The sequence below is a fragment of the Dendrobates tinctorius genome, unplaced genomic scaffold, assembly GCF_039654945.1.
Source record: "Dendrobates tinctorius isolate UK_male_01 unplaced genomic scaffold, ASM3965494v1 ptg000147l, whole genome shotgun sequence".
NCBI lineage: Eukaryota > Metazoa > Chordata > Amphibia > Anura > Dendrobatidae > Dendrobates > Dendrobates tinctorius.
Window position 1 is genome coordinate 13460965 of NW_027361814.1, and position 27364 is coordinate 13488328.

A 27364-nucleotide genomic window follows, 5' to 3' on the forward strand; every position below is an offset into this window, starting at 1 on the left:
CTGATCGCTATGACCTGCACCAATCGTCAGATTAGCAATTTTTTATCCCCATTAAAATGGAGCAGCAGTGTCCATGCTAGACCACTGCTCTATTCATTTCCTATGGGGCTGCCGAGCGCTGCATAAAGAGAATGAATGGAGCACCATTCAGCGTCTCACCTACTGCTGCATTTCGTAAAGGGGATCAAAATTCCCCATTCTGCAGATTGGTGCGAGTCCCAGAAGTCGGACCCTCCAACTATCAATTAGGGTGCTCTCACATTTCACTCAGGCACCCATTCTTTGGTCCTGTTGGGGATTACGTCCGAACCTTTCCGCAAAACGAGACAATAATGGTGCTGGAAGAGCGAACAATCACTCTGAAATGCATCATTTTCGGATAAGTCTATTGCAGCCAGATACTCAGATGTAGTAGACTCCGTATTCGCTGGAAAATAATGCACGTCAGAGTACATGTTCACTCTTCAGCACCATTATAGTCTATGGCCCTGTTGGCGCATACGTCTAAATCCCGTTTTGCGGGAGGGTCGGACATAAGCCCCTATAGAGCCAATGAACAGGTGCCTAAACACAATGAGAAAGCACCCTTAGGTATCACCTGTCTTATAATAGGTGATAATAACTTGTTTTCACCAGACAACCCCTTTTAAAGAACGCCAAAAAGAGAATTCCTCTGAAGCACCAGTCCCTCAGGCCCTACATTAGGGATAACACAGTGTATCAGGTTTTAATAGGAGTATTCCTTTACAAAGAATCTGTCAGTAACATCAAACCCCTACTAAACCATTGACTATTATTTCTTCAATCTGCTGCTGCATTCCAGGGAAATCAGAGTTTTAAGTAAAATGGAAATGAGCTGCTAAGTGATCTGGGTGTGACAGAGCACTTCACAAGCCACTGCCTCCTGAAGTTGTTTCTCTGCCCAGCCCCTGACTCTTTAGTTTGTGTGAGGTCAAGTGACAGGCAAGGAAAACGCTGATTTCTCAGGAATGCAGCAGCAGCTGGAAGATATAAAAGGTGTCTATGACTTCATCTTCCATAGACCTGTATTTCCCATATTTGTGTTTTGGGCTGACTGATCTTACTGACCGATTCTCTTTAAGAACTGTATATACTGTATTAAAAATTAAAGAGGTATAACATATTACATTTTTCACTTATCTACATGATAGGTTACAAGGGTATTCCAGTAGGTAGAAGTTATCAGCTACCCACAGCATACGTGACAAATTCTAGATCGGTGGTCTGGGACCAGCCCCGTCACCATAATGGGGCACTTATCTTTGTTACAATGGAGTATCAATGTCAGTGGGACTGAGGAAGACGGGCATGATCAGCACCAGAACCATTGGCACTGAACTGACGTGCGGCCATTGCTCTTTTCAATCTCTGAACACAATGAGGACTAACGTAGCTTAGGACTCCAATATCAGACATATTTCACCAATCCTATGTCATTCTGGTGGACCCCAATAGCATTATGCATTAATATCGTCTCATTAGGACTGACCTTTCCTTCTGCACATGGTGCTCCCTGGTGAACAAGTCCAGGATCCGGCACATCGGGGCCCAGGTTATAGTCTACACTGATACAATCCTCCCCATTGATGTTGGTAATAATTATACTACTGTTCAGTATTTGCTGAGGCTTCCCTGTGCACTGCAATTTACCGCACAGACTGTTACTGCATGAAAAGAAAAAGGACAAATATAGCATAAATCTTGTATTAAAAAAAAATATAAACAAAGGGTCCATTAGTTTGCATCGGCAGGTTTGATACGCAAAGTAGAACATGTCTACAGTTTATTTTTTTACTTTTGTGGACAATCAGTTCCGGAAAAAAAATAAATGGAGATGTGAAAAGACAATCATTGTAATGGGTCAGTGATTTATAAAAAAAAAAGAATAGAAAAAAAGCCTTCCTGGAAAACTGGTGTGTGAATAATGTGAAATGATTGGACCAGTCCTACAAGGTGCAGATGTGACTGGCTCTGTGTGTAGCTTTGTGTGCGGATGGACGGGTGCAGGAGCCGCCTGCTATTTTCATGCACTACTCAGGTCTGTATTGGGACAGAGAAGATGATGATGTTCTCCATATGGGTAGAATGGATCCTAAGAGGGGAGAGGGAGCAGCAGAGGGGCCACAAAACCTATAAGTTATATGTAGAGATGAGCCAATTTGTTCGGATTTTGGCCTCGAATCTGATTTTGACATATTCCAGCCATATTCGAACACTATTCGTGCCGAATTTATGTCTTAAAATCGGTTCCAAACATATTTGGCAATTTTTACTCCCATTGACTCTAATTATTATTATTATTATTTTTATTTATTTATATAGCACCATTGATTCCATAGTGCTGTACATAAGAAGCGGTTACATACAAATTACAGATATCACTTACAGCAAACAAACTAACAATCACCGACTGATGCAGAGGGGAGAGAGGACCCTGCCCTTGCAGGCTTACATTCTACAGGACTCTAATGACGTTCGGATGTGTTCGACGAATATTGCAAAACCATAATTCGGGTCCAAAAGTATTCGGAACAAAATCCGAACAAATTTGCTCATCTCTAGTTACATGCAGTATTTCTGTCTGTATATCTGAGGTCTAAGGGGCAACATTTCTCCTTGTGGAAAGTGACAAGCCAAGCCTGGCATGTCAGAGTGAGGAGACTTATAGGCCATGCATCCTCCTCTGGGAAATTAAATATGCAAATTGTCTCTTCAGAGAGGAAGAGGACTAGAGTTCTAGAGCCACCTAATTGAAGCGGCAATCTGAAAAGTCAATATCGACTCTTTAACGAGCATTGCCCCTCCAGCTATGAATGGTGGGATTATGACTTTTCGGTAACGATTAGTACAAGTTACTTACGCTGTTGAACATTTTTGGGGTTTTCCTGACACGACTCCACAATTCCCATATTGATCTCCAATAATGTTTTTCGTTTCATAGCAGACATTGGCAGCTTGTTTTACATCTTTGTGAAGTAACAAGAAAACACAGTTATCGCCATGAAGGCACTGCTCTAAAGGCGTTTTACCACCAAAGACTAAACCCCCCAAATTCATTAGATTGATGTTGTTTGAATCCACCAACATCAACAGGATCGACAAACAGTATAATGTGTATGGGGGCCTCTCAACTGTCCCCCTGATAGATGTTGAGGAGATAAGGATTCGGTATGTCCGATTTTAGACTGATCCTTTTGTTCTCTAGAGATAAGCCGCCCCCCGGCAATGGCTCTCTCGTACAGAACACAGGAGCGAGTGGTTCTGTGTATGCGATAGACCTGGGAGGTAGCTACATGGTTAGCTTTCTAAGGTGTGTGTGGGGCATTAGGCTAGCCATACTCTTTAGCTCCTTGTAGGCCAATTCCTGACGTCTCCATACACATGTACTCTCAGGTCGGTTGAGCATTCATATGCTCTGATGAGGCGAGGAGAGTAAGACATGGCCAGACACTTCTTGTGGTGGATTATCCCCCTAAGAATGAAAGTATGAGTTGCGTTTATCCCTTTCATGACATGGTGATTTCTCGCTTTTGAGATTTTGTTTTTTCCTCCCCGTTTTCCAAGAGCCACAACTTTTTGGCTATGACAACCCATTAGCACCCCGTGATGGCATCACGGAGAGCGATGGGAGTCGGTGCACTTGCACACAGGTGGTTGTCATTTACATGTTGCACTTGGTGATTGACAGCGGTATTTATATGGTAAACAGCAGTGATTGGAGCTCGTTTCAGTAGCTGATGTTACAGGAAGATTTGGGTTGTCCTCTATACACATTCGATCATTGTCCAATACCAATGAAATCAATAAGCTTGGCTAACTGTAATATGTTCCGACTTGAAGAATAGGGTACCCTGCTCCTCGCCCATCAGACTACGGGCTGCGTGACTATTTTCTTTCTTTGGGACAGACCACACAAAGGTGGTAACATCTCTACTTGGAAAAGTGATTGAACATACCCTAATAAACATTTGAGGGTTCCAATAATGATTGCTCCTCCAAGAGAAGATAAACCCAATTAACCCAAGCACTATGAGAAATCATTGATTACCTGGACCCAGCAGTGCCCGGCACTGATCATCATAGTTCTGACACACCCCGCTATAGCAGTATGACTTGTTGCAGGGGTAACCATCCATTATATACACGTCAACAGGACACAGGGCATAGGATCCATTGCAGTACTCGGGCAGGTCACATATGTTAGACTGAGCTCGGCAAAGTATTCCCCCAACTTTAAACTGAAGTACAAAGAAAAATCAGTAGATATTTGTTAAAGGGACAAAACACTACAGGAGAGAGGGTTGTATCATGACCAGCATGTCTCTACAGGAAACCAAGTTGTATCAAGACCGGCATGTCATTACAGTAAAGCAGGTTGTATCAAGACTGGCATGAGCCTACAGAAGAGCGGGTTGTATCAAAATCGGAATGTCTCTACAGGAAAGCGGGTTGCATCAAGTTTGGCATTACTCTACAGGAAAGCGGGTTGTATAAAGACCGGCATGAGTCTACAGGAAGGAGGGTTGTATAAAGACCGGCATGACTCTACAGGAAACTGGTTGTATCAAGACCGGCATGGGTCTACAGGAAAGCGGGTTGTATCAAAACAGGCATGAGTCTACAGGAAAGCGGGTTGTAGCAAGACTGGCATGTCTCTATAGGAAAACAGGATGTGTCATGAACGGCATGTCTCTACAGGAAGCGGGTTGTATCAAGATTCAACACCGGCATGTCTATGCTAAAGTGGGTTGGTTCAAGACAAGTATGTCTCTATAGGAAAGCGGGTTGTATCAAGAATGGCATGTAGAGATGATCAAAAAGATCTGCAAGACCCTGATCTAGTAGGCACTTTGGTAGTCCGTGTTTACCAAGCAAGGGCCAGAAGAACCTCCTGCCTGACACCTCTTCTGATAAGTGGGCCTGGTGAAACATCACCGTTACGGCATAATGGCCGCATGACGTTGCATCAGTCCTGCTAATCAGAAGAGGCGTCAAGGATTCCGGAAGGTTATAGGAGGCTCCCAGAGCTTTGGTCCTGTAGCCACAGACCACCAACAGGGCCACTGTCCAATGGTCAGCTAATCTTTTTGATCATCTCTACCGGCCCAGGAGTGGCAGAAACAGTTTGTGTTATGTTTTTTAATTAATTATTAACTTTATAAAATACAGTATGTCTTTTATTCTGGACTTGCAAATTTTGCTGCAGACCTGAGGGTAATCCTCAGCAAAATCTGCACAATTTCACTTTATTGCAGATTTTGGCTCCCTTTTGAACTCAATACAACCACAATATATACAAATACATAATCGGAAAAAATGAGATAATAGCTATCATTTATTATTGCACCGATGACCAAAACTGTGTGCTCTCCGAAGCTTTTACATGAAGCTACTTTCACTCTGCAGCATCGGAGGAGAGCAGACACTGAACCTGGCCTGGATAGGGAGTCAACAGCGAACTCCAGCAAGCCAGCCACCTTCAGATTGAAAAGGGGTCGTAACAACTATGCATGTTCGGCCACTGCTGCTAGACTGCATTGGTGGCCGGTAACATAAGCAACAATTCATATAATCAGTATTAAAAATCCTTTCGTTATTGAGAAGATTTTTAACTACAAGTAATTGTAACATTGCTTGTTCTTTGCAATTTTATCTATTTAAAATTGTAAAAGTTGAAATAAGGATATTTTTACCTTGCAATTCTCACAACATAATCCCTGTGCACATTGTGATCCACTGGTTAGCCTGCAGGTGGCAGCATTGCAACATGGGTTTTTGCATTCCTACAATAAAGCAGAGAAAAGTTGAACTTTTTGTAGAAATTGCACACATCTGCTACAGAGATCCCTGGACCTGAGGGCAGGAAATTAATGCTGTTTTTTTTAGAAGGGTCTTTTCTTGGTACTTACATGTACAATCTTTGACATTGGAACCATATAAAACCTAGTGTAGAACTTGTATTAGGATAGATCCTCTAGGACCCTCACCATCTCTTAGAGTAAAGGGGCTGCAGCACTGACTACCCCCTGCACAGCAATAGTGCCCCCAGCAAGCTGGCTCTGTCAGGAAGAGCAACTAGCCCCATTTGCTTGAATAGAGCTGTGAAAGGAAAGACATTAAAGGTGCTGCAGCACAGTTAGGAGCTGCAGCTCCTTCATTGTCACAATCAGTGGTAGTGGTTCCAGAGGTCTGATACCTGCCAATCATAAAGTGGATGAAATATCCCAGTGATTCTGAGATTAAATGGATAAAATGCAATGAGGTGAAGAGGCAACGATTTTATAAAAAATGAAGCAGATAAACGCAACCCTCCACCACCAATATCAAATGTGACTGGACATTTTTAATGTACAGCCACCCCTATACTATGTAAAAAATAATAAATTAATGTAAGAAAAAATATATATATATTACCGTTGAGGATCCGCAGTCACACTCTTCTCCGCGCTCGACCACATTGTTACCACACACTGGTAAGCTGAGGACCTGGTTTGGATCTGGCGGGTTTTTCAGACAAGTCCCTTGACCCCTCAAGATTAGTGCTTCAAAGTCATCGGCGCTGCAGGTACTAAACGTCTGTGCATTACTGAGAACGATTCAATGTCAGGAGAAAAATCAATAAATCAGATGGATTAAAATCTATCTCCAAGCCAATTTTGCATGATTTACTTCTGAAATGTTTTTTTTTATAAGGATGCGGCCAAAGCAGCATCGCCGATGAGGCCAAAAATTTGCGCTGACGTGCAGGTCAGCATTTGCTAATGACAGCCACTAAAAACCACTTTCGGTGTTCATGGCTGCCAGTTATGCTGTGGAATGACAATTCGAGACTACGTAGTCATTAAGAAAAAGTTCTTTTAGCTGCTGTCATTTGTAAATGGCACTGAATAATCTGAGTCTGCGACATCACACAAAAGCTAAAATCACACCTTCATATTAAAAGTGTTCCATTTTCATCCATGAAAACAAACTATTGATTTTTTATCTGTATCGTCATCAGCATGCAATCCATCTGCTCTCTTTTTTCTTATATATCAGCAGTTAATAAAACTTAAAAGACCAAACACGTTTTCCTATGTTAAGAATTGCAATGTTCCTGTAAAAATCGGATGCAATATGGTTGATCCGTAATGGATCCGAAATTTTTTATTTTTTTGCACCCACAAACTTAAAAAGGTAAATTTCACTACTGTATACTGTGGGCATTTGGTCCATGCAAAAAAATGGTCATCTGAACGGCCCAATTGAATAGCATTGGTCTGAGCGATGTCTGAATGACGGCAGTTTTTCACACGAATATCATTGGGACTGAAGTTAGTGTGAACATAGCCCGACTGGCAGAGTTTATTGGAGCCATTCACACATCCATTTTTATTATGGAGATGTCTGTCTGTTCCGAAAAATATGGTATTTCGGTGTGACCATTCCTCTTGTCAATGGGGAGGATCCTGACACTTGTCCAATCAGTGCCAAATAGTGTATGGACATGACTCACTGACAAAGGCAATGGTAATGCCCTGTTGTCAATTACTGCTAAATATATTTCCAGGAGGAATAATAGAGGAATAGCACAAAACAAAGTTTAAAGAATGGATATATAGGATGGAGTGGCAATCAGTTTCCACAATACTTTACATAGAATCACGTCTACCACCAGGAATACTTACTTGTTTGAACCAAACATTATATAGTTGTTTGAACATCGACCATTATCGTGGCTCATCCCCAGGACGTGGCCAAGCTCGTGAGCGACCACTGTGGCGTGAGACTGTGGGGTGGATCCGGGACTGAACTGCACAGACAAGGCCATGATGAGCGTCTCAAAAAAAGCGACAAAACTAGACAAAAAAACCTGTACTTACCGAACTAATAGAGGTGGCGACACTTGGTGAACACACAGTGCCAACGAATGCCATGCCAATCACACTGCCGTATGCACCGCGCCCTCTGAAAGCAATAAAAAAATAAATGTCATGCAATTATTAATTGGAAAAAAATTATATAATGAGCATTGCTTTTTAGCATCACCGTCACATCCATAGTGGCTGCGATATGCCACCTTATAGCCTAAACGTCACCTAGTGTAAGGCTGCATTCACATGTTGTGGTTTTTGGGGTTTTTTTTGCTGCTAATAGTGATAAAATCACACCTTTTCTTGCCACGATTTTTAAACGGATTTTTGGTTGAGGTTGTTAAAAAAAACAAAAAAAAAAACAATATGTGAACGCAGACTAATTCACATTGGATGTTATCGCTTCTCAACAGAGGTTTCGATGCCCATAGTTTGGAGTCTTTCTATTCCCCGTCTTCAATGGAAACGTCCCAGTTCTTCACGTGCTGAGCTCTGGATAATATTCTGCTCTTACACAGTAGCCAATCTGGACAAGCAAAGCCGCAGTGTAGCATAAGAAGAGGGACAGAGCAACAGCCGAAAAACTGATGAGACAGAAGGTCGATTTCAGACGACCATTGACTCCAGTAGACAATGCAGGAAAGCAGGAGTCATTGATCATAGCTGTGAGAAAGGAAGCACAGCTATAAAAGAAAGTGAGCAGCCATCTCTAAACCTCTGATTTGCATATCATTTTGTCTTGATATCCACTTAATAAGTGATGGGCTGCTTGGTAAATGTGGTCATATGGGAAATCATCACTGCGGGTCCTAAACACAAAGACCAATGGGAACCATTCAATGTCAAGGCATTGATGTGGTTGAGTTTGACCAAGTGAGTATTAATTTTACTAACTTCTGTTTCTTTTTGGGGGGGGATTTCAAATAATCCATTAAAGGCTATGGATAACTTTTGCTATAAAACAAATTAATTTAATTATGTTAGTGGCTATTTTTTTAGTTTATAAAGTTCCAATCTGCAATCTACATCCCTCTTTTCATTTTCAAACCCCCTGAAATGTAGATTGTAGACTGATACAAGTTTCAGATTTTTCTCTCATGGGAGTGTTTATGCCAGTAATACAGGTTGGATGTGAGGTCTATGTGTATCTAGGGTGCTGCTATCTTTCTTAGCTCATATATCAGCACAGCTTCTAGTCTGCACAGATTTTCTTTCCATGTGCTTTCTTAGTAATCTGACACAAGTTTTCTCTGCTCTCCCAGAGACTATAGCATCTTCTCTTCATACTATAGAGATCTATGTGCAAGTCTCACCCGTTCCTTCTTTAACACTGACAGAAAGAAGGTAAGGAGCAGAAAGAGCCATCAGAACCAGGGTCGGGAGCTCTGATGGATTTGTAACACTTTTGCAGAACACTCAGCTAGATAAATGATTTGCACACTTGGCAGCAAAATGATAGAAAACAATGTATGAAGACTATTTAGAACAATGCTTAGCTTTACATTTAGGAAGCAAACGAAAAATAAAAATAAGTTCAAAGTTCAAGTGCAAAGGGAAGAATAGCCCTAAATGATTGAGATATTGGCTTATAAACAAAGTTACTGTCATCCTGAGCAGATAGCGGCATTAAGTTGTGACTCACATGAGGAGATGATAGATGTCGCATCTCTTAAGATCTTTAGTTTCACTCTTCCACTGTGAAAATCTTCCCAGCACATCCCCAGCACTTCCTGTATTTACATCAAAGGGATTGGTGGACGACCATGTAATCAAATTGGTCAGGACTATTCGAATGTTTAGGGGACGAAACATCTGAGAACACAAAGAGATAATTAGATATCATTAGGCTTCAACTAATATTAGAGATCAAGGTTTGGTGTACACAGCGGGAAATTCATCCCCATTGGCTTTTATTAGCCTGACATATGCCACAAGAGATAGTTTTATCTTGACTGGGGGCGGACACAGACCGAAGAGGGATCCTGGGCCAGAACAGTATATGGACTCTTTGCAGCCCAATAACTCATCATAATGCCCCCCCACCACCACCTTGCTTGCTGCTTTGGAGTTGGTAGAGGGACCCCTTACCTCTTGGGTCCCAGTTTGCACCGATGGTATGTAAGCAAACTGTTTCCCTGACTATAATAAGGAAATAAACGGTTAAGCCAAGTCATATTGCAAGGCTGCTTAAAGGGTTGATATTGACTTGTAAGATTGCTACTTCAAATAGTTGGCGCTAGAGTTCTAGTCCTCTTCCTCTCTGACGAGAACATTTGCATACTTAATTTCACAGAGGAGCATGCAAGGCATTTAAGGCTCCTCATACTTGCGCGCCAGACCTGGCAGGTCACTATACACAAGGAGAAAACTAACCCCTTAGATCTCAGTCTTAGCCTCTCACCCAGCCAAATCAGATCTCATACTTTGCACTGATGAGGGACAACACTCCGAAACACCGTGTCTGTAAATTGGGATTCTCATTTGGCTTTTATCCTAAGTCATGTGAAAAGGCTTGTTAAAGGGTCAATATTGCAGGATTACTACTTCCAATAGGTGGCGCTAGAGTTCAAGTCCTCTTCCTCTCTGAAGAGACAATTTGTAGGATTCATCTAGTACTTATTTTACTATGGGCTTAAAAATTATCAGGCAGGTTGTTGCTAACTACCTGCCTGTTCTACCCGGCGCCAGCACTTAGCAGTCACCGATCGATCCTGCTGATGATTCAGCTGCTCAACCTCAACAGAGCAGCTCTTCTTCTTCCAGGCTTCTCTGACGAAGAGGAGCAACGGCAGAGGTCATGCTGATTGACAGCTGGCTACCCGCAGTTAGGCAGTAGGGAGCCGGCTGTCAATCAGCAAGATGTCGGAAGTGACACTGTGGCGCCCCCAGGAGTATGGTCGCCACAGTGGCATTACCTTCCTCCTAGGGAGGGTGATGTCATGCTTGGAAGCAACGAATGGTCTCTCTATCAGTTAAATACAACACACAGCACAGTTCCCACTCCAGGCCAGCAGGGGGAGCTCTGAACCAAACTGGGGGAGGAGCTGCTCTCTGGGGCCAGGAAGGGGAAGTTAGTCAGTTCTGTGAGGAGGGCAAAGTGTGTGGATGTGGAAAAGAGGAGCTGGAGGATTGAGGGGAATTCAGGCCCACTTCTGGCTTCAAGTGCATGGTTCGGAGTCCAGTATCCGAAGTTGTATGGATGCTGATGGTCCTGCAGCAGAAACCGGAGGAACAGAAGGCTGTAAATGCTCTGTTCCCAACTAAGACTCGGAGGCACAGCAGTGCTGGAGCATGCTGGAGGGCGACTGGTCCTCCCAGTGGTGATTGATGGCATCCCCATGAACGCTTTGCTGGACACTGGCTCTCAGGTGACAACTATGCCATATATCCTTTACAAGCGGTATTGGGCTGACTCTGAACTTACTCGCGGCGCAAGTGATGAGCTGACAGTAGTTGCCAGAAATGGTCAGTCTTTGCCGCAAGTAGGATGTAAAGAGATTACCATTAAAGTGGGGCGAGTAGAGTTAAAATCTCAAGGTCTGATAGTTGTAGACATTGATCGGCGAGAATGTAACCCAATGATGACCCTAGGTACTAATGTGATTGAAAATTGTCTTGCCGAGGTTATTGTTTTGTTGCAACAGGTAGCCGAGACTGCTGGTTCTAGTGAACAACGAGTCCTGCAGAAGGAGATCAAGGCCCTGATGCAAAGACAGCAGGTAGAACTGTCTGGCAGAGAAATTGGCAGCGTCAGAATGAGTGATTCTTTCCGCATTGCGATACCCCCCAGATGTGAAATGTTGATTTGGTGTCAGGCAGCCATAGGCCATAGAGGAAAAGATTACCAAGCATTAGTAGAGCCAGTGTACTCTGATAGCAGACCCACTGTCCTGACAGACAGAGGGGTAGTTGATGTTCGCAAAGGGAGAGTACCTGTACGCCTCTTGAATTGTGAGGAGTAAGAGGCCACAATACCTCGGTATGCCACAGTTGCTAAGCTGTTTACTGTCAGTAACAATGCAATAAAGGCAGCGGAGCCCTTGGTCTCATCCGACCAGGCAGGGGACAATGGCTCTGTTAAGCAGGAGTGGTGTCACCAGCTGCATGTGGGAACTGACTCCACCCCTTCATACCAAAAGAATGGGGTTTACCGAGTATGAGCGGGTATTCAGCAAACACCCTCTAGACTTTGGGAAGGCAAAAGGGGTTCAACACCATATCCCCACTGGAGATCATCCACCCATTAAAGAAAGGTAACGGTCTATACCCCCAACACAATATCAATGTGCCAAAAGTATGTTGCGGGAAATGAAGGAAGCAGGGGTGATCAGAGACAGTTGTAGCCCCTGGGCAGCTCCAATAGTCTTTGTGAAAAAGAAAGATGGTACCATGAGAATGTGTGTTGATTACAGAAAAATTAACAGCATTACGCATAAGGATGCCTACCCATTACCCAGAATTGAGGAGTCATTAGCTGCACTTAAAACAGCTAACTATTTTTCCACCTTAGATCTCACTAGTGGGTATTGGCCGGTTCCCGTGGCAGAGGCAGACAATGAGAAAACAGCATTTACCACCCCACTGGGTCTCTGCGAGTTGAACTACATGCTGTTCGGGCTCTGCACCGCCTCAGGGACATTTCAACGGCTAATGGAGTGCTGTCTTGGACACAAGAACTTCGAGACAGTTCTGTTGTACCTTGATGATGTCATTGTTTCTCCAAGACTTATGAAGACCATCTGGAGCACCTGGCTGACGTGTTTGAAGCCTTGTCCAACTTTGGCCTGAAAGTGAAGCCATCCAAATGCCACCTCCTGAAGCCCAAGGTACAGTACCTCGGTCATGAGGTGAGCGCAGAAGGTGTGGCACCAGATCCTGACAAAGTCACAGTCATCCGGGACTGGAAGAAGCCCAGCAACCTCCATGAGGTACGTCAATTCCTCGGGTAGGTAGGCTACTACCGAAGGTTCATCAAAGGCTTCACTGAGATAGCCACACCTATGCAAAATCTTCTGGTGGGCCAGCCCAAGAGAGCCAGGAAGAAGAGTCCTACATTTGAATGGAATGAGGAACTGGAGAGGTCCTTCACTCGACTGAAAATGGCTCTCATAGGAGATGAAGTTCTGGCCTACCCAGATTATGACCAACCATTTGTTCTGTATACTGATGCAAGCGATGTGGGACTGGAAGCAGTACTGTCACAGGTACAGAATGGCAAAGAAAGAGTGATCTCCTACGCCAGCAGGAAGCTTCGTCCCACTGAAAGGAACCCTGACAACTACAGTTCCTTCAAACTGGAGTTCCTCGCCATAGTCTGGGCTGTGACTGAACGATTCAAGCATTACCTAGCTTCAGCCAAGTTTACCATCTTCGCGAACAACCCGCTGACTCACTTGAAAACTGCAAAACTAGGTGCACTGGAGCAGCGATGGATGGCCCGGCTGTCTAACTATGAAGTTACCATCAAGTACTGAGCGGGGCACAAGAATGCCAATGCTGATGCGCTGTCCAGGATGCCCAATCTGCCAGATAGGAGAGAAGACCCTGAGGCACTCGAAGAAATAGAGTTACCTGCCTTCCACCGGCCAATTGCGGCCCAATGTGCCCAAGGAGTGAGAAACAGACGATCTATCGTGAAAGAGGCCACTCTAAATCCATTGCCTCATCATGACTGGGCAGAAACGCAGGATAGCGACCCCGCAGTCCGCCTGGTAAAGGAGCTACTGTCACAAGCTGACTCACGCCCAGGTCCAGATGCTCCTGAAGAAACCCAGCAGTTGTGGAAGGAAAGAGGAAGGCTGTTCATCTATGAGGGAAAGCTGTGCCGGAGGAGTATCAATGCCCGCACTCATGAGTTGGTCTGGCAAGTGGTAGTCCCAGAGAGGGAGGCATCAATGGTCTTGGAAGCATATCACAATGGAGCTGGACACTTCGGATGGAAGAAGTTGGAGGCCTTGCTCTGGGAGAGATTCTACTGGGCTGGTATGAGGAAGACCATTGAAAATTGGTGCCGGGAGTGTGGACAATGCAACCTACGCAGGAAGGACCGTAACAGCCAGTGATCTCCTTTGCAGCCAATAATAACTAAACAGCCACTCGAGTTGGTAGCCCTGGACCATGTGAAGCTGGTCCCAAGCCGTTCAGGCTACGTTTATGCTCTTACCATCGTTGACCACTACTCGAGATTCCTGGTAGTCATGCCTGTCAAGGATCAAACAGCCAGGACAGCAGCCAGAGCATTCCAACAGCACTTTTGTCGACCACAGGGATATTCCGAGCGAGTGCTTACAGATCAAGGTCCAGCCTTTGAGGCAGAAGTGTTCCAGGAATTCTGTAACTTGTACGGTTGCAAGAAGATCAGGACAACACCGTACCATCCACAGACCAATGGCATGTGTGAAAAGATTAATCAGGTGGTGATCGATCTACTGAAGACCTTGCCTTTGGAAGAGAGGAATCTGTGGCCAGAGAAGTTCCCAGATCTGGTAGACCTCTACAATCACATTCCTATGAATTCCACCAACTGCACTCCAGCCTACCTAATGAGAGCGAGGCCTGGCAAGTTGCCTATTGATTTGGATATGGGAGTCCTTACACCTGAGGTGACATCACCAGATGCTGACTGGTATACAGAGCGGCAGCAGCAGTACCAAAGAGTACAAGAGTGTGTTGAAAAGAGTCTAGCACAGGCAAGACAAAAGCAGGAAAAGAACTACAATTAACATGCACCTGCAGTTCCCTTGTCACCAGGAGAACAGGTCCTAAAGAGGAAAAGGAGGATGCATAAATTGGATGACCAATGGGAAGCTGACCCCTTCACCGTCCTACCATCAAACTTTGACAACACCAAAGTGTGCCTTATCAGTAAGGATGGAGGAGAAACCTCATCAGCAGTATCGAGGGATCATCTGAAACTGTGCCGTGACCAACTAAAGGACAGGATGGAAGAGCAAAACAAACTTCAGCCCATAGAGGAAGAAGAAAAAGTCAGCACTGTACTTGGAGAATTCCCTGCAAATTGGACTAGAGCGAATCAGGCCATAGTGGTACCAGTTTTGACCTTTTCCCAACTGGTAGTGCAAGAAGAAGTGACTCAAGACCACCCTGAAAACCAGCAAGTACAGGCAGCGGATGCCACACCCGCAGTGGAGCAAGAGAACCCTCGACCTGCCAGTGGTGAATCTGTCATGCCCACGTTGAGTAGAAATGGTCCTAGGAAATCTAGTATTCCTGTGCTACACAGAACCAACAGTAGTGTAGCCAGTACAACACACACTACACCAGTAGTAGTTAACACAAGGCATCCAGTAAGGTACCCAACAACACCAGTGCTACGTAGGTCTGTCCGCAGTACCCAAGGTATACCACCCCTAAGGTTTCATATATAAATAAGTTATGTGAATGGTAAACTGTAAATATGCAACTTTTCAAGCTTACGTGCCTGCAGAGACTCTGTAAGAATCTTTTCCGCAATCTCAGTTTGTTTTTGATGGACAATTGGGCCACAGGACTATGTGTGGCCAAAACTATCTTGTATATAGTTACCGACTGCTCAGGAAATGGACCATGGACATTGATGCATGGACTAATCGTCAAAATGACTATTTTTGAGCTTTGGTTTTTGTAATTTTTAATTTTTGAAATCTTGTAACAGTTACAATTGTTCATTTGTTAATATGTTTTGCATGTTTTCTTCAGTCCGGGAGTACTGAATTGCACTAGGGGGGAATGTGGCGCCCCCAGGAGTATGGGAGCCACAGTGGCATTACCTTCCTCCTAGGGAGGGTGATGTCATGCTTAGAAGCAACGAAGGGTCTCTCTATCAGTTAAATACAACACACAGCACAGTTCCCACTCCAGGCCAGCAGGCGGAGCTCTGAACCAAACTGGGGGAGGAGCTGCTCTCTGGGGCCAGGAAGGGGAAGTTAGTCAGTTCTGTGAGGAGGGCAAAGTGTGTGGATGTGGAAAAGAGGAGCTGGAGGATTGAGGGGAATTCAGGCCCACTTCTGGCTTTAAGCGCATGGTTTGGAGTCCGGTATCCGAAGTTGTATGGATGCTGATGGTCCTGCAGCAGAAACCGGAGGAACAGAAAGCTGTAAATGCTCTGTTCCCAACTAAGACTCGGAGGCACAGCAGTAACGTGTGTGAGCCAGAAGAGATAGAAGGCTACGGCTGCCTGCCATACGAGGGGCGTTCTAAAGAGAGCAAGCAAGGGGGACATCAGTGTAACTCAGTACCTCAGATAAGCGCTAGAAAGGAGACTACACAACCCATCTGCATAGAGAGATTCCTAAGGCTGGTTTCACATTAGCGCTTTTTAAGCGCACGCACGGCCGGGGGTAGCTCCGCCCCCGAGCCGGCTCTCTGCCCGGCGTGCCCGCCCCCTGCTTGTAGCGCCGCCTCCTAGCGCACAGCGGCGCCTGCGATCGGCGCACCCTATCTTTAGCATAGGGTGCGCAGATCGGCCGTGTGCTAGTTGCGCTTTGACCTGCGCTGCGCACTTTTGACGGTGCGCCGTGCGCGCCAAAATCAAACTTTTCGGATTTTGGCGCGCACGGCGCACCGTCAAAAGTGCGCAGCGCAGGTCAAAGCGCAACTAGCGCACGATCTGCGCACCCTATGCTAAAAATAGGGTGCGCCGATCGCAGGCGCCGCTGTGCGCTAGGAGGCGGCGATACAAGCAAGGGGCGGGCACGCCGGGCAGAGAGCCGGCTCGGGGGCGGAGCTACCCCCGGCCGTGCGTGCGCTTAAAAAGCGCTAATGTGAAACCAGCCTAAGTTGCTTCCAGGCTGATCAACTCCTGTTCCATCTGTGATCTGGATCCTGGACTGCACTTACAAAGCACAGTAAAGGTAAAGGAAACTGCACCCTGTTGTGTCATTGCCTTCTTCCTGCAACCCCTTCAGCACTGCTACATCTCTGTGCCTAACACTGCACCCTCTCCCTCAACACCTATTACTACTGCCCTGGGACTACAGTTCCACCTGTGGGGAGCTCCAACATCATTGCTGCACCACATCATCTGTCCTAGAGAAGCTACCCTGCAGCGCTGGCCAAACTGACAAGAAACCACAGGTGGCATCACGAATCATCTCAATTACTTTATCCCCATCACTCTACCCCTTTTACATTGACTGCCTGAGGCCACGGACCGGGTCACTGCCACTGCGACATCTCCCATTGAAATCAACGGGCCCGGCACCGAGTACCTTACTGCCTCCGGGGCGGGTCAACACCCTATCAACAGAACAGAGCAGAAGAGAAGAAGTTGCACTGTTGAGATGATATCAGCGGAAGCTGCTGAATCCCTGGCAGGAGCGGTCAGTGACCATTCTGTGCCGACAGAGATTGGGCACAAAAGGCAGGTAGTTAGCATTTAATTGCCTGTTAGTTTTAAGGCACATAGTAAAACAAAAGTCTTGGATAAACCCTTTAAAATGTATGCGTGGTTCTGGTTGAAAATGATCAGCAGGACTTTTGATTAATAATAAAAAAAATAAAATGACGAATACTCATTAAAGTTACTATTGATATAAGGGATACACATAAAGGCACTACACACCTCACTCTAATATTGATATATAACACGAACTCTTTGGCGGCATACATTCTAGTTACTATATAAGGCTGGTGTTAGAAGGACTTACCCCATCCACAATATTCACCAATTGTATGGTCTCCTCCTCCACCGCCGTGCTGTTAGACTTATCAGCTTGGTACTGTAAGAAGACAGATACTTTTACGAAAGAACATGAAAAGTGAACAATTTATAGAAACGACACTTGCTTGGAGCGAGCACTGTCCACAGAGAAAACTCAGGCAAGTCAGTGCTGTCAATCACCAGTGTGAGAGGCGGGGAGAAGCAAACCCAGTGGCAGAACAGTGCACAGAGCCTCTTGGCCACACCCAGGGTGCACTGAGCAGCCTAGTTAGCATATTTGAATATATTTCAGTTTCTGAAGAATGGAGGCAACAATTAGACCAGGGGTTATATCCCCTACAAGGTGATGTGCTTAGCTTATACAGTCTCATTGGGATGACGGACTCCCTTTAAGACTAGTTTTCTAGAAAAAGACATTTCGGGCATATCTAGAAGTCGGACCCACAGTGATTGGGAGAATAGAGAACATAGGTTATCCCTGGACCATATTGGGAGATGTTTGTGTCCGGCCTTGCTTAATACACTTGCAATGAGTGAGGCCGAGCATGTCTTGTCGGCACGTGACCGAATGTATGCAAATTACATAGAGTGACTGTAGACTTGCCAAACCCATTGTAGACATGACATTCCCTACATAGATTATTAATTTCTTACCCTAAGATTATCCACCACTACTCCAAGCTCCACATAACTAGTTACAGCGAGAACACTCCGCTTCTGTGTGGAAAAGAAAAACATATGGATAGACATTTATGTGATATGTCATGGACAACAGGCAGACAAACATACAAAAAACATATACCAGTATATCAGAAGATACTAAAGAAGTCAACATGGTATAGAAATCTTATAGATACTTTTATATTTTAGTTCTAAAATTCTATAATAGACTTTACAATTATTATATGGATATACAGTGCCTTGCGAAAGTATTCGGCCCCCTGGAACTTTTCATCCTTTTCCCACATATCATGCTTCAAACAAAAAGATACCAAATGTACATTTTTGGTGAAGAATCAACAAGTGGGACACAATTGTGAAGTTGAACGAAATTTATTGGTTATTTTAAATTTTTGTGGAAAAGCAAAAACTGAAAAGTGGGGCGTGCAATATTATTCGGCCCCTTTACTTTCAGTGCAGCAAACTCACTCCAGAAGTTCATTGTGGATCTTTGAATGATCCAATGTTGTCCTAAATGACTAATGATGATAAATATAATCCACCTGTGTGTATTCAAGTCTCCATATAAATGCACCTGCTCTGTGATAGTCTCAGGGTTCTGTTTGAAGCACAGATAGCATCATGAAGACCAAGGAACACAACAGGCAGGTCCGTGATACTGTTGTGGCAAAGTTTAAAGCCGGATTTGGATACAAAATGATTTCCAAAACTTTAAACATCCCAAGGAGCACTGTGCAAGCGATCATATTGAAATGGAAGAAGTATCATAACACTGCAAATCTACCAAGACCCGGCCGTCCCTCTAAACTTTCATCTCAAATAAGGAGAAGACTGATCAGAGATGCAGCCAAGAGGCCCATGACCACTCTGGATGAACTTCAGAGATCTACAGCTGAGGTGGGACAGTTTGTCCATAGGACAACAATCAGTCGTACACTGCACAAATCTGGCCTTTATGGAAGAGTGGCAAGAAGAAAGAAGTTTCTCAAAGATATCCATAAAAAGTGTTGTTTAAAGTTTGCAACAAGCCACCTGGGAGACACACCAAACATGTTGGAAGAAGGTGCTCTGGTCAGATGAAACCAAAATCGAACTCTTTGGCAACAATGCCAAATGATATGTTTGGTGTAAAGGCAACACAGCTCATCACCCTGAACACACCATCCCCACTGTCAAATATGGTGGTGGCAGCATCATGGTTTGGGCCTACTTTTCTTCAGCAGGGACAGGGAAATGGTTAAAATTGATGGAAAGATGGATGGAGCCAAATACAGGACCATTCTTGAAGAAAACCTGTTGGAGTCTGCAAAAGACCTGAGACTGGGACGGAGATTTGTCTTCCAACAAGACAATGATCCCAAACACAAAGCAAAATCTACAATGGAATGGTTCACAAATAAACGTATCCAGGTGTTAGAATGGCCAAGTCAAAGTCCAGACCTGAATCCAATCGAGAATCTGTGGAAAGAGCTGAAAACTGCTGTTCACAAACGATCTCCATCAAACCTCACTGAGCTTGAGCTCTCGATGTACAAAACTGATAGAGACATACCCCAAGCGACTTGCAGCTGTAATCGCAGCAAAAGGTGGCGCAACAAAGTATTAAGTTAAAGGGGCCAAATAATATTGCACGCCCCACTTCCCACTTTTCAGTTTTTGAATTTCCACAAAAATTTAAAATAACCAATAATTTTTGTTCAACTTCACAATTATGTCCCTCTTGTTGCTGATTCTTCACCAAAAATTTACATTTGGTATCTTTATGTTTGAAGCATGATATGCGGGAAAAGGATGAAAAGTTCCAGGGGGCCGAATACTTTCGCAAGGCACTGTATATACTCATATACATACATACAGTGGGTGAAATAAGTATTGAACGCGTCACCAATTTTCTAAGTAAATATATTTCTAAACTGCTATCAACATGAAATCTCACCAGATGTCGGTAACAACCCATCCAATCCACACAGGCAAAAAAAATCATACCATAGATGTCCATAATGTAATAATGAGAAATTACACAGGGAAAAATATTGAACACATGAAGAAAGAGGTGCAAAAATCCATGGAACATTATGAGACCAGCTGAAATCTATCAGTAATTATTATTATTATTATTTATTTATATAGCATCATTAATTCCTTGGTGCTGTACATGAGAAGGGGGGTTGCACACAAAGTTAAAGACATCGTTAACAGTAAACAAATTTACAATGACAGACTGGTACAGAGGGAAGGGGACCCTGTCCTTGCGGACTTACATTCTACGGGATAGTGGGGAAGAGAAGTAAGATCGGGGGTGCAGCAGCTCTGGTCGTGATGGGGCGGCAGCTCAGGCAGTGGTGAGGCGGCAGAATGGTCATTTCAGGCTGTAAGCTTTCCTGAAAAGATGGGTTTTCAGGTTCCGTTTGAAGGATCTGAGGGTGGTGGATAATCGGACGTGTTGAGGCATGGCATTCCAGAGGATAGGGGATATTCGGGAGAAATCTTGGAGGCGGTTGTAGAAAGTAATCCTGCCACTTAGTGAAAAATAATATAAGATGATTCAACTGATGGCCTATAAAAAAGTGTCTCATTACCAAGGTGTCACACAAGAAACAACTCATAATGGGTAAAACCAGTGAGCATTCTCAAGACCTTTGCAACCTTATTGTTGCAAAACATACCAATGGCATTAGTTACAGAAGAATTTCTAAACTACTGAAGATTCCAGTGAGCACTGTTAGGGCCATAATCTGGAAGAGAAAAGAACATCATTTCATCATAAACCGGCCATGACCAGGTGCTCCACGCAAGATTTCAAACAGAAAAGTAAAAAAAATTATTACTGAGTTGTCCAAGAGCCAAGGATAACCTGTGGAGAGCTACAGAAAGATCTGGAATCAGCAGGTACAATTGTTTGAAAGAAAACTAGAAGTAATGCACTCCACGTTTACTGCCTGTATGCATGCTCACCACAAAAGATTCCACTGCTGAAAAAAATCATGTTCAAGCGCCCTTAAATTTTGCTCAACATCATTTAGACAAGCCTGTTTAAGATAAGATAAGATAAGATAATCCTTTAATCGTCCCACCATGGAGAAATTCAGAGCATTACAGCAGCAAGGCACGAACAAGTACAGATACATAAAGGCATTACATTGACAGTAGGTAGGTACATATACGAAAAAAAAAAAAAAAGATATAACCGGACTATCACAACTTTGGATCTATCAGTTCACTGTTTGGGTCGTTCTCCGTTTTGGACAGTGCTGGTTATACAGCCTAACTGCAGGAGGAAGGAAGGACTTTCGATAGCGCTCCCTCTCACATTTAGGATGAAGTAGCCGGTTACTGACAGTACTGCACATCTTTGTCACGGTCTCATGCATGGGATGGGAATCATTCTGCACCATGTAGCTCACCTTGGCCAGTATCATAGTGTCGCTTACTTCCTGAACTGGATCAAGGGGGCATCCCAGGACAGAGCTGGCCCTTCTAATCAGTTTGTCCAGCCTATTCCTGTCCCTGGTTGATATGCCACTATCCCAGCACACCACACCAAAGAAGATGACTGATGCCACAACAGAGTTGAAGAAGGATGCAAGGAGTGCCCCCCTAACTCCGAAGGCTCTCAGCCTTCTAAGCAGATAAAGTCTACTGTGACCCTTCCTGTACACTGCATCCAAGTGATAGGCTCAGTCAAGCTTGTTGAGGATCACACCAAGGTACTTATAGGTGTCGACTATCTCAATGTCATTTCCCTGAATGTTCACCACTACTGGTGGATTTTTTCCCTTGCGAAAGTCCACCACCAATTCCTTGGTCTTCCCGGAATTAATCCTAAGGTTAACACTGGAAGAATATAGTCTGGTCAGATGAGACCAAAATTGAACTCTGAAGATGCCATAATACACACCATGTTTGGAGAACAAAAGACACTGCATATCATCCCAAAAACACCATACCAACAGTGATGTTTGGAGGTGAAAAAATCATGGTGCGAGCCTGTTTTCAGCATAGGGCACTGGCAAACTTCATATAATTGAAGGAAGGATGAACTGACAAATGAAATAAGACATTCTTGACAAAACTCTGCTGCATCTACCAGGATGGTGAAGATGAAATGAGGGTGGACATTTCAGCAAGACAGTGATCCCAAACACACAGCCAAGGAAACTCTCAAATGGTTTCAGAGAAAGAAAATAAAGCTGCTAGAATGGCCCGGCCAATCACCTGACCTGAATCCAAGAGAAACCTTATGGAAGGAACTAAAGCTCAGAGTTCATATAACAAGTCCAAAGGATCTTCAGGATTTGAAGAGTGTTTGTGTGGAAGATTGGCCAAAATCACACTTGAGCAATGCATGCGACTAGTTTCTCCATACAGGAGGCATTTTGAAGCTGTCATCACCAACAAAGGCTTTTGTATGAAGTATTAATTAAATTTCAGTAAGTGTGCTCAATACTTTTTCCCTGTGTCACTTCTTATTATTACACAGAACTTACGGTAATTTATGGACATCTGTGGTTTGATTTATTTGCCTGTGCAGGTTGGATTGCTTGTTACCAAAACCTAGAGAGAATTTCATGTCAATAGCCCCTTAAGAAATATATTTACTTAGAAAATTGGTGCCGTGTTCAATACTTATTTCACTCGCTGTAAATAAATATATATATATATATATATATATATATAGTATAAACAGTATATATATGTAAGCAGCATTTAGACATTTACCTTCCGGAGATGAGAATATGAGGGCAGTAGAGTATGTGAGGTGTCTATGGTTTCTTCCACTCCGCACATAAATGGTCCTTGAGACTCATCTAGCCGATACAGCCGGTGGGCTCCATCAAAGGGATGCTCAATGGGCTCAATCCCATAATGTATATCACTCAAGTACATAACTCCTCTGTAAAATAGGGAGAAGTAATTACTAAAAAGGAACTAAAACTGTATGCAAATATACAAAACATAGGCATTGATTCATCAAGATTGATGAGTTTCTCGCCGGTCTTGATGATGGGGTACAAAGGAGTCAGATACTCCTGATTCATTAATTGTGCGCCTGGTCACAAATTTTGCAAAAGTGTTTGACTCCAGTGTTTGAATTAGGGCTCATACTCACTTGCGAGAGACTCGCACGATTCCTGTGCGAGTGTCTCGCATGAAAACCTGGCACTGCCGCCGGCACTCGGACCGGAGCGTCCGGCTACATGTATTTCTATGCAGCCGCCCGCTCCGGTCCCAGTGCCGGCGGCAGTGCCAGGTTTTCATGCGAGAGACTTGCACAGGAATCGTGGGAGTCTATCGCAATTGAGTATGAGCCCTAAGATGAGCTGCGGTGCCATGCACCCCTCACACCTCTGTCGTACCCAGCTCCATCCATTTTTGGTGGAGCTGGGAGAAACTGGAGTGAAAATGCCAAAAAGTTGATAATTTTTTGAGTTTGGCAAAAAACTCAAAAAATGAGTGACTTTTCAAAGCAATTTATGTTGGAATCATTGAAAAATTACTTTGATGAATCAGCCCCAAAGTCTTGAGGTTTTTATAACATACTGCAAGTGTAGATGAGACCCTAGATATACTTGTTACATAGGAGGAGGCATGCTTGTTACTCATTGCCCATCTGATATAAGTATGAAGTGGGTGTGAATGGCTGTCACTGTGTTTGGACCAGGATGCTAATTCTCTGTGTCCAAATCCATCCAGTAAATTTGCAAATAATATTATATATATTGTAAGGTAGCGATGTCATTCAAGGTTGGGGACACTCGCTTGGCAGCCAAATAATCACGTCCGGCATGGGTTTTCCATAAAACAATAACAATCCATGCGGTTTATTCAGGCGTCATAAACCCACAGCAGCAACATAAAGTTCATATAATCAGCGTAGTGTTCATGACAGAGCTTCCCTCTGTTAAGCCTGTGGTCACACAGGTTATGCAATGTCCAGTACTCAGGCTCTTCAGCCTCAGAGTTATATCTCACCCCGTCAGGGTATACCTCATGGCTGCTTCTCAGTGCAGACATTCATTCCCTCCAGGGAACTCTCACACATACGTCTCACGTGTACAGGAAGGCAGACCCATCTTCCTTCAGTCGGTCTCACGTCAGCCCAGACGAGACCTTTCATACGGACCAACCGGGTCCCAGTATTCACTCATGTGACCTACTCTGGCCACCTTATATGGTCCGTAGCCACGCCCACTGGGTCACATTGCTTGTAGGACCTGTGATGAGGTCATAGCCTTCACACATTCTTTAGTATGGCGTTCTAGACACACCCCTGTGTGGATTTGTAGGTAGCTGGTCCCACCCGTCTCTCCAGCTACCTGACGACTTCTCCCTGACACACTGGAACAAAAGATCAGCTCTGCTGATCAGCACATAAGCAAGCCTTCATCTCAAGGCCACCCACCTTGAGATACATTACGATCATTCAGCATCCTACTCCTATCAGGACACTGGAAATGCTTATACGCCTGTCCTGGGACACCCACACAGCTCCCCCTAGTGGACACAGTGGTCACTACACCACTATATATATATATATATATATATATATATATATATATATACACACACACACACACACATTCTGGTATATTGCTATGGGAATAGGTGTTAAACCGACGCTTCCTTGACTGACAGTTATTGATTGCATGTGGAAATTACGGTTGTATTCCCGCCATATGGCGGATCACCATTATATTCTGATGAGTGGCGGTCCAATCTCTGGGGCCCACTTTGATCCACAAAATGAAGAGACCTCATGCAAATTCTTTGGACATGGATTTATCTGGTCCTGTCCAAAATCTGTGCCAAACAAAACAAAAATACTCCAAAAAAGTCATTACTAGTTGAAAAATCTGTATCTAAAAACTGTGTGAAAAAAGAAACATAAAAAAAGCTGCAGAAAAAAACTTTGGTTGCAAATCCTTATCTAAAAACTTTGTGTGATAATACCTGAGGGAATGCTCACATTGAGATTTTTTACAATGAATTTGAAGCATATCCGCTTTTGGGTTGTACATTGAGAATACCTCTTAAGGGCCTGTGCACACGTTGCAGATTTGTCCCATCACAAATGAGGCAGAAGCATAACTATTTTATGCCGTGCTTTTCCTGCCAAGAGATACAGAAATTTCTGCACCAAATACAGTACTTAACATGTGCACATACCCCAACGGTGTGTGAACATGATGTCTTTAAATTTATGTTCACATATTGCATTTTTACAGTGGTTTTTTTTGCAGCCTTATGTTCTGCAAATTAAAAGTTGCTTTTTACAGTACCAGCTAAGAGATTTCAAATATCTCCTGCGCACGTTTCTTTTTTTAAACGGGAATACTGTAGAATTTCTAAAACCTTTTAAATCTGCATCATTTCAGTTTTTCAGCTTGTTTTCACCAATAGAAAGCAATGAAAAAGTGAAAAAAAAGCTGAAAAAAATTCAACCATGCATTTTTACAGCGTTTTTGCTCCATTTTGGGGCAATAAACTAACTTCATAAAACATATACTGTAGACAAATGACACATATAATCCACACCCCAACAAAAAAACAGCAAAAACGCATAAAAAAAAATCCAACAAAAACACAGCAAAACCCACTTTTTTGTAGGTCACTTCTTTACAGCAAAGACAGCAGTTTTTGCCTGCAGGAAATAAAATGCGCAACGTGTGAACATAGCCTAAGTGTTTTTCATGAAGCAGCTCTGCCATAAAGATGAGGATTCTACTTCGCTTAACTGCTTCACGTTTTTCCAAGCTCTGGAGTGGTTAAAACAAGTGGCAAAACAATGCAAAGGGATGCCGTTTCTACATTGCTGTGCATCATATTCACTTTTTGCAGCTGGATAGAGGCGCTTTTTCATTACGATTTCAGGCGGAATCCGCCTGAAAAAGACATTGTGTGCACAAACCCCAACACTCCACCTGTACTTGCTGTAGTTTACATCCCCAGTACTTGCTGTACTTTACATCCCCAGTACTTGCTGTACTTTACATCCCCAGTACTTGCTGTACTTTACATCCCCAGTACTTGCTGTACTTTACATCCCCAGTACTTGCTGTACTTTACATCCCCAGTACTTGCTGTACTTTACATCCCCAGTACTTGCTGTACTTTACATCCCCAGTACTTGCTGTACTTTACATCCCCAGTACTTGCTGTACTTTACATCCAGCTCCATCAAGTTGTAACCTCATTTTTTTCCTGTTAAGTAAATACTTGTAATCTAACCTGAGGCCATGGCAGTTGCTGATAGCGAGGACAGAATTCTCCATTCCTTCCACCTGTCCATGATAATAACAGGAGTAAGTCTGCAAAAAAAAAAAAACAATAATGTGTGAAATATCTCTCAAGAGATTAAATATATTGGGAAAGGAGTTGTCTGATTTTCTAAAGAAATTACTTACTGGTTTATTAGAAAATTGAAGGAGTTTTTAAGGGGGAACAGCTGCCAATAAAACCTCTTGTTGTGGAGGAACCCCCATAAACGATGGCCCTTCTGACATTATACGTTTTTACCATTTGAGTTACATCCATAGTACAGAAAGTATTCAGTCCCATTTAAATTGTTCACTCTTTCATTGCAGCCATTTGGTAAATTCAAAAAAGTTCATTTTTTCTCATTAATGTACCCTCTGCACCCCATCTTGACTGAAAAAAAACAAAAATGTAGAAATTTTTGTAAATTTATTAAAAAAGAAAAACTGAAATATCAGATGGCCATAAGTATTCAGACCCTTTGCTCAGACACTCATATTTAAGTCACATGCTGTCCATTTCCTTAGGATCCTCTTTGAGATGGTTCTACTCCTTCATTGGAGTCCAGCAGGTGTTTAATTAAACTGATAGGACTTGATTTGTAAAGGTGCACACCTGTCTATATAAGACCTCACAGCTCACAGTGCATGTCAGACCAAATGAGAATCATGAGGTCAAAGGATCCGGCCAAGGAGCTCAGAGACAGAATTGTGGCAAGGCACAGATCTGGCCAAGGCTACAAAAGAATTTCTGCAGTACTCAAGGTTCCTAAGAACACAGTGGCCTCTATAATCCTTAAATGGAAGAAGTTTGGGACCACCAGAAGTCTTCCTAAACCTGGCCGTCCAGACAAACTGAGCAATCGTGGGAGAAGAGCCTTGGTGAGAGAGGT

At 43.7% G+C, this 27364-nt stretch overlaps 1 protein-coding gene across 8 annotated transcripts in view; it reads right to left on the reverse strand.

Moving 5' to 3' along the window:
* LOC141049737 (disintegrin and metalloproteinase domain-containing protein 9-like) overlaps positions 1 to 27364 on the reverse strand; it is a 90554-nt gene that overhangs the window by 16551 nt on the left and 46639 nt on the right. For all 8 annotated transcript variants that reach the window (XM_073546453.1, XM_073546459.1, XM_073546451.1 and 5 more), the window contains 12 exons: positions 26446 to 26525; positions 22936 to 23110; positions 18190 to 18252; positions 17522 to 17593; positions 9517 to 9686; positions 7884 to 7968; positions 7689 to 7813; positions 6436 to 6607; positions 5715 to 5804; positions 4070 to 4259; positions 2882 to 2987; positions 1511 to 1685 (listed from right to left, as the gene is read on the reverse strand). In XM_073546453.1, coding sequence (XP_073402554.1) covers positions 1511 to 1685; positions 2882 to 2987; positions 4070 to 4259; positions 5715 to 5804; positions 6436 to 6607; positions 7689 to 7813; positions 7884 to 7968; positions 9517 to 9686; positions 17522 to 17593; positions 18190 to 18252; positions 22936 to 23110; positions 26446 to 26525 — 1503 coding nt within the window. The remainder of the gene's footprint in view (positions 1 to 1510; positions 1686 to 2881; positions 2988 to 4069; positions 4260 to 5714; positions 5805 to 6435; positions 6608 to 7688; positions 7814 to 7883; positions 7969 to 9516; positions 9687 to 17521; positions 17594 to 18189; positions 18253 to 22935; positions 23111 to 26445; positions 26526 to 27364) is intronic.